The sequence below is a fragment of the Apis dorsata genome, unplaced genomic scaffold (genome assembly GCF_000469605.1).
Source record: "Apis dorsata unplaced genomic scaffold, Apis dorsata 1.3 scaffold_5, whole genome shotgun sequence".
In the NCBI taxonomy this organism is placed as follows: Eukaryota; Metazoa; Arthropoda; class Insecta; order Hymenoptera; family Apidae; genus Apis; species Apis dorsata.
In genome coordinates, this window is record NW_006263308.1 from 790,472 (window position 1) to 798,839 (window position 8,368).

Consider the following 8,368-nt stretch of genomic DNA (forward strand, 5'->3'; position numbering starts at 1 on the left):
TTTATCATTCTTTTTGATAAAATTTCAATGAAACACGTGCTTTTATTGTCAATATTTCTTCAATTAATTGCAAAGAAATATAATTATCTTATCAGTTTAATTTTTTATTGTGTTCTTATTAATCAATAAAACAATTTATAATAATTGTTTTAGGAAAAGACAAAATTAATTAAATATCGGCATTATTATCTAAAAATTTGGCAGAGTAAATATGGACAAAAAAAACAGAGAAGATAGAATAAAAATTAAACACTTAGCGCCATCTCTGGGTGCCATCGTTATAAATAAAATCAATATATAAACAAAGAAAATGATAAAATGATATAGCGATAGCATAAGAATTAACATACAACGCCATATCAAAAATATCTTTCTAAAGGCAAAATAAGTTAGAATTGAAGATCAACGCCATCTCGCGTTTGAACTTCAAAATCTAAAGTAAAATATTAAACACATTTTCATTATTTTATTTTTAAAACTAAATGGACATCGTATATGAGATAATATATGATAATATATTGAATGCTAGATCTATTCTAGATCTCGTTTGTAAAATAATAATCATTCCTATTATATTATTCAATAATATATATTTATTTAATAATTATTAAAAGAATTCTATTTTATCGATATTTTAACAATATTTAAGGAGTTACATGTGATTACAGACAGTACGTCATGAAAGTGCAGGTTAAGGATTTGACACATTGTATATTGCATCATTATTTTATAAATAAATCTTCAAATTTAATAAGTTTAACTCTATAAAAATTGCCAATAACATTATTATAAGATCCGATAATATGTTCTATGAATAATTCATCTAATGATAAATATATTTGGTCGATTATTCAATCCATGTGTAAAAACCTTTAGATCAACGCCATTTTTAGAAGGTGTATATTGTTGTGTAGTGGCAGAGAGGTTGGGCCACGTAGTTACTTCATGGGAGAAAATTTAAATTTTGTGTCTACGTTATTGGGCTCGGAATTGTTTAATACTGTAAATATACATTGTACAATAAAAAATGGTATGTATTTTAAAGATGCAAATAATATAATTTAACAAATTTATCTCCTATTCCTGTATTCCAGTTTATATTTCGCTTTAATGGTAGTGACAAAAAATTGTAATAATAATAGCTATATTATAATTATATATTCTATAATAAATAATTATTATATGATTGTTCTGATATAAAAATTCTAGATTTAAATGATTTTTAATGATACATCATTTTATTTTTTTATTTATTTTTTTTCTTATTTTTGACAGCTGGCTATTTTTTGTGATAACTATCATTATAATAATGATAAGTTCATATTAAAAAATATATATAATATGTATTTCATTCACTCAATGATAATCATTTACTCATGCAATCAATTATAATTTTAATACATAATTTTTTTTATTAAAATATCACATATTAAATATTAAGATATTCCAAAATAGTTTATTATTTAAATATATAATTCTTTTAATGAAATTCCTTTATTATATTAATATATTAACATTATGTAAGTCATATTATATTTTAAATGACAAATTTATATTTTCTTTTTCATCAGCCTCTGAGGTTAGATATCAAACGAAAACTGACTGCAAGGTCAGACAGAGTAAAAAGTGTAGATCTTCATCCGACAGAACCATGGATGCTTTGTTCCTTGTATCAGGGAAATGTTAATATATGGAATCATGAAACTCAAATGCTGGTCAAAACATTTGAAGTGTGTGATTTACCAGTTCGTACAGCTAAATTTGTGCCACGCAAGAATTGGGTTGTTACTGGTTCAGATGATATGCAAGTTAGAGTATTTAATTACAATACCTTAGAACGTGTGCATTCTTTTGAGGCACATAGTGACTATGTCAGATGTATTGCAGTACATCCAACGCAACCATTTATATTAACAAGTAGTGGTATGTATTCATTTATTTTTTATTTTTAATAATTTTTTAATTCTTTTTAAAACTAATTTTTATGTTTTCTTTTTAGATGATATGTTAATCAAATTATGGAATTGGGAAAAAGGTTGGATAGGACAACAAGTGTTTGAGGGACACACACATTATGTAATGCAAGTTGTATTCAATCCAAAAGATAACAATACATTTGCAAGTGCATCATTAGACAGAACAGTGAAAGTTTGGCAACTTGGATCTTCAACTGCCAATTTCACTTTAGATGGTCATGAAAAAGGTGTAAATTGTGTTGATTACTATCATGGTGGAGACAAACCATACTTAATATCAGGGGCGGATGATAACTATGTCAAAATTTGGGATTATCAAAACAAAACTTGTGTACAAACATTGGAAGGACATACACAGAATATTTGTGCTGTTTGCTTCCATCCAGAATTACCAATTATTCTCACTGGTTCTGAAGATGGAACAGTTCGAATATGGCATTCTGGAACATACAGATTGGAATCTTCTCTTAATTATGGTTTTGAAAGAGTATGGACAATTGCTTGTTTACGAGGTTCAAATAATGTTGCAATTGGTTATGATGAAAGTAGTGTTATAGTAAAAGTAGGTAGAGAAGAACCTGCAGTTTCAATGGATTCATTGGGTGGTAAAATCGTTTGGGCGAAGCACAGCGAAATACAGCAAGTAAATTTGAAAGCTTTGGGAGAAGAAACACAAGATGGAGAGAGGCTTCCATTAGCTGTTAAAGATATGGGTGCTTGTGAAATTTATCCGCAAACAATTCAACACAATCCAAATGGAAGATTCTTAGTTGTTTGTGGAGATGGAGAATATATTATTTATACATCTATGGCATTAAGAAATAAAGCCTTTGGTCAAGCATCAGAATTTATTTGGGCAGCTGATTCAAGTCAGTATGCTGTTAGAGAAAGTAACACTACTGTAAAAGTTTTTAAAAACTTTAAAGAAAAAAAGAGTTTTAAACCCGATTTTGGTGCTGATGGTAAATATAATAATTATTTATTCTTAAAAAATATATAAAATATAATAATTATTTTTCTCTTTCGTATTTTATTTAGGTATTTTTGGGGGATTTTTATTGGGCGTTTCATCCGGATCTGGCTTATCGTTCTTCGATTGGGATACATTAAAGTTAATTCGTCGTATAGACATTCAACCTACACATGTCTATTGGGCCGAAAATGCCTCTTTAGTAGCATTAGCAACATCTGATCAATACTTTATTTTAAAATATCACACTGATGCTGTCGCAAACGCACCAGAAAATTCGGAAGACATTGAAGATGCTTTCGAGGTTTGTCATTTCCATCATTAACATTTAGAAAAAAAGATAATATTTTAAAATCTAATTGATTAATACTATATAGATGGTAGCAGAAATGAATGAAGTTGTAAAAACTGGTCTTTGGGTTGGCGATTGCTTCATTTATACAAATAGTGTAAATCGAATAAATTATTTCGTTGGTGGAGAAGTTGTGACTGTATCACACTTGGATAGACCAATGTATCTTCTTGGATATGTACCGAGGGATAACAGATTGTATCTTTGTGATAAGGAATTATCTGTTGTTTCATATTCACTATTGTTGTCTGTATTAGAATATCAAACTGCTGTTATGCGAAAAGATTTTGAAACAGCAGATAGAGTTCTTCCCACAGTTCCCAAAGAACATCGTACGCGTGTGGCACATTTCTTGGAGAAACAAGTGCGTATTATTGAAGAAATATACTGCTTAATATATTTTCCATATTTTATATTTCAAATATCTTTAAACTCTAGGGTTTTAAAGAACAAGCATTAGCCGTGTCTACGGATCCAGAGCATAGGTTCGAACTGGCTCTAGCTTTGGGAGATCTCGTAACGGCACATTCTCTTGCTAAGGAAGCAAATAGCCAGCAAAAATGGCGACAATTGGCATCTCTTGCCACGCAGAAAGGAAAATTGTGTTTAGCACAAGAGTGTTTGCATCAGGCACAAGATTTCGGAGGACTTTTATTGCTCGCCACAAGCACAGGAAATGCGAATATGATTCAAAAATTGGGCGTAGACGCAGACGAAACTGGCAAGAATAATATTTCTTTCTTATCATATTTTATTCTTGGAGACCTCGACAAGTGCCTAGATATTCTCATAAAGACAGATAGAATTCCAGAAGCTGCATTTTTTGCAAGAACATATGCCCCTAGTAAAATTTCATCTATTGTAAAATTATGGAAGGAAAAATTATCAACTGTAAGCAAGAAAGCCGGACAAAGTTTGGCTGATCCTGAACAGTACGAAAATCTGTTTCCTGGATATAGAGAAGCATTGAAAGTTGAGCAGTTTCTTAGAGAAGAGAGTAAAAAAAAGATTCCGGCATCTGCATTTCCGGAAGTACAAGTAAGAATATTTTTTTTATATTTATATTTGTATTTTTTTAAATATTTTTTAATTTTTTAATTTTTTAATTTTTTTATAAATTTAATATACGAAATTTTTATTTTTTCGATAATTTGAAATATCCTAAAACATATATTCTATAAGTATTGAAATATTAAGTTTCTAATTATAATTTTAATTTTGTATTCATTATAGTCCAATGTCGATCGAAAACCATTCGAAGAGATGTTGGCAGCTGATTTGGATCTCGATCTCGAAATTGACGATACTATCGATACTACTGTAAGTAGGTTCAGGTGATACAAAAAAGTTATATAAAATTGAAGTGATATAAATATAAAATTATCCAACAATTAATACAGATTAGAATTTGGTATACAATTGATTTTTTGTTATATAATTGCACATTTGTTTTTATTGTTTTTAATTAAAAAACAAAGAAAAATATATTATCATCAGTGAAAAGTCGCTTATGTGTACCAAATCTAATGCTGACATGATATTAATATTATTAACATTTACAATAAATAACTATTTATTTTAAGTTTTTTATTTTGACAAAATTTTCAGAATATTTTTTTTTTCTCTTTTTCGATAGTTACGTTAAAGTTATGTCGTAAAGTTTAAAGTAGTTACGTTAAATTAATTATCCTTATATTATGATATGTGATTTCCTATCGTGACATTAATCGTAAAAATCAAGTATATTTTTTCGTATTATAAATTTTTTTTATCATTTTTTTGGTTTTGTTTTTTTTTTTTATTTTATTCTTTTGCGTTTATTAATAATAGTTTAACTATAGAAATAATTAATATAAAATAATTTTATTATAATCAATTGTAATAAAATAATTTGGTTATAAATAACCGATATGCCATATCATTTATTGATAGAAGTTGAAATAATATTTATAAATATGTATTTTTATTTTACACCGATATATTTGGACGAGATAAGATTATATCAATATGTAATAAGATCAAGACATTAAAATTATAAAAAGGAAGCAATAGGTGAATTGAGATCAAATGGAAAAGTAGCAAGGGGTGGGAGAAACAAAAAGGGGATAACTAGACGATGCCTTAATACCCTTAAATACAGACGCGTAATTCTAGAAGGGTATTACATTACTAAAACAGGCTGAAATCAAGCGTAACACGCACACGCGCGTTTATAGCGAATGTATGCGTGACGATATATCGATCTTGACCGATGTATGTGAACACGTTCCAGCTATCGAGCAGAACGAACACTTCATTAAATAAAGCAAAGAAAAGTGAAACGTACGCAGGTATAAAAGGAAGAGAAAAACCGTCGCAGGTATGTGAAAGTAAAGGATTTTGAGACATTTATTTCAAGATCGATAATGATATTTTAAGAAATCATTTTTTTCTTTTCTAAAGAAATTTTTTATTCTTTTAAATATTGATTATCAAGATTCTTGAGTCATCAACAATCATGTAGAGAGAGTTGTGGGACCATAAAGTTTGTTGACTTCTCGCCAGTCACGGTTCATTCTCTTTACAGCCTTATTGCCATAACATTCGTGTACAGAATCCCTCTTTGTGTACCCTTTCCTTCGTTTATATTGTTTTATCACACTTTCTTCTTTCAGACAGCAAATATTTCTTTTATGGAATCGATATGTACCCTCATTACATATATGGTATCTATTTCTTATTAAAAATTGGCAATAAGAAATAATTGATTATTTGTTCAAAAAATTGTAGTTCATTTTACGAATCAAATTTTTTAAAAATATTAATTATTATTAAATCCTTTATTTTTATGACAGTGAATTTGTTGAAGTGCAATTTTGGTTTAAACAAGATTTTTAAATAATTTTTTATAACAAATATAATGAAAAATTATTAACAACAAATTATTAATTTGCAAATGAACTCCAATGATCTTAAAAAGAATTTATCAAAAATCTATATTCTTATAAATTTTAATTAAATATATATTTCTTTTAATTATTTATTTTATTATATTACATAAACAACAACAAAAATAATTGAAGAACTTTGTCAAAGAAAAGAAATGAAAGAAAATTAATTTATGGTAGTAACAATTAAATATATTGTATAGCACATAAATTCATGATTTTTTAAAATTGTTAACTATACAAAATGCATTTTTTGTTCCAGGGTGTGAATCTTGACGATGACCTTCTTGAGGAAGATTAGTCGATTGGAGGCTAGGTAACGTGTATTTCACACGTGTAATATCCATTCTTCTGTCAATCATTCCCCACGAGCCAATCAGAATTGTTTAAACTCAAGTATTAAAAAGAAAAGAAATCGCGAAAGAACATTTTTGTGCGCGAGTGTTTTTATCATGCACAATATTCAATCTGTGCACGCAGACTTTATTCATGTACCGAGAATTATATAGTATATTGTAATATAACAAAATATTCACATAAGTTTTCACCTGTTTTTTTCCATGGCCATCATTGCCCAATCTTGAGGTATCTTTTTTATCGATGCTTGGAAATTTAGGAAATCTACAAATATATGTTAATATAAAAAAGTTCAATACAATTTAATTTCCATTTTATTTTGCAGATAAATATTTCCGTGTTGGAGAAATAAACAATAAATATTTATATTCTGAAAATCAAAATACACTATATTTCCAATTTGTTGTCAACCCAGTTAACATTACAACAAAATAAGAATGATTCTCCATATCACCATCATCCAATTTTTTCCATGCTGAACAAACTTTCCTCCAAAGGACCCAAAAATAATTCGAACACTTTATAAGGAACACTCTTAACTCTCTTTGAAATCCGAATAGTCGACGATTTTCATGCATGCGTACGTGTCGTGAGCCACTGTAGAAAGAGAAAGAGATATATTTTGCGTGACTGGTACGTGCTCTGAGGTTCCCTAACACAACGTGCACTCAAAGAAGTCGTTAACTATCGTATTCCATCTTTATTTTCATTACACCAGTTACAGATCAGATAAAAAAAAATACATTTAAAAAAAAAACAGCAAATCTCATGGATCATGCAAAAAGAAGTATAACAATTTTTTTTTTTTTTTTTAATTATTTTATGCTTCCAAGAAAGGTTAGAATTTTTATTTATTGAATTTCTTTTTTATTTCTATTAATTAAAAATAACAGTAATGAGAAATTGTTACTCAATGCTATAAAGAAATTAAAACTACTGTAATTTTTTTTTATTAGTATTTTTATATTTATCTCTGTGTCTTTTTGCATTTTTGTTATTTTTATGGAACAGATTGAGGAATCGCGTGTCTGGATAACAAGAGACGGCTACGAGGACGGATTAATCGCGTGTAAATTTACGCCACACCGGGGTAACTCGGTGCAACAGGCTGAAAAACGATGGAGTAGTAGGTGGAGACAGAGAAAGACGAGGGAACAGGGCGGAAAGATAGCCACGCACGTCGTCTCGAAAATAGAATCAGCTTCGTTGACACTCTGCTACAAATTGTCCGCGTCGTTATGCTCTTTGTAAGAGGCGCTCTTTCTTTCTCCCTGAGTGCTCATTCGAATACTTAGCAATTTTTGAATTCCGATCTCCGCCCTTTGACTAATCGGACATTAAACATTAGAAATATATATAAAAAAGTTATTACATATTACATAAAAGATTTTAAAAGATTAATTGTAAATTTACAAACTAACTAAATTAAAACTAAATTTATATTATTAAATTAATATATTTTCGCAGGAAATTAAGACAAAGTAATTTAAAAAATTATTAAGAAGTTGGATTTTCAATTATTATTAAATTAAGTTAGTAAAGGTAAAGGATAATCATATATTTTCTTTTTCTTTTTTAAATAAAAAGAGGAATAATAGGAAACAGTATTTATTTCTTATAAGCATATAACCTTAGAATTCATTTATTGATTATATAGTTGCTAAGTATACAAAACTCTAATCTAATTTTTTCCAACAATAACAATTTTAAAGAACGAAAGTCCAAGCATTTAAAGAAATTTAAATTAAAAAAAAAAAAAAAAAAACTGTATTTCCATGTGACATCC

At 28.2% G+C, this 8,368-nt stretch overlaps 1 protein-coding gene across 1 annotated transcript; it reads left to right on the forward strand.

Annotated features, from left to right (window-relative positions):
• Window positions 1-650: 650 nt before the first annotated feature.
• On the forward strand, window positions 651-6,631 carry LOC102681406 (coatomer subunit beta'). The gene is made up of 8 exons (XM_006607515.2): window positions 651-1,030; window positions 1,572-1,923; window positions 2,000-2,938; window positions 3,015-3,250; window positions 3,324-3,662; window positions 3,737-4,336; window positions 4,532-4,618; window positions 6,488-6,631. Exons 1-8 carry the CDS (start codon window positions 1,028-1,030, stop codon window positions 6,524-6,526), a joined length of 2,595 nt encoding a protein of 864 aa, XP_006607578.1. The 5' UTR covers window positions 651-1,027; the 3' UTR covers window positions 6,527-6,631.
• The last annotated feature ends 1,737 nt before the right edge of the window (window positions 6,632-8,368 follow it).

Coding starts and splice junctions, on each gene's coding strand:
- LOC102681406 (XM_006607515.2), top strand. Junction 1,924..1,999: donor ATTTATATTAACAAGTAGTG/GTATGTATTCAT, acceptor TTTTCTTTTTAG/ATGATATGTTAATCAAATTA. Junction 2,939..3,014: donor ACCCGATTTTGGTGCTGATG/GTAAATATAATA, acceptor TATTTTATTTAG/GTATTTTTGGGGGATTTTTA.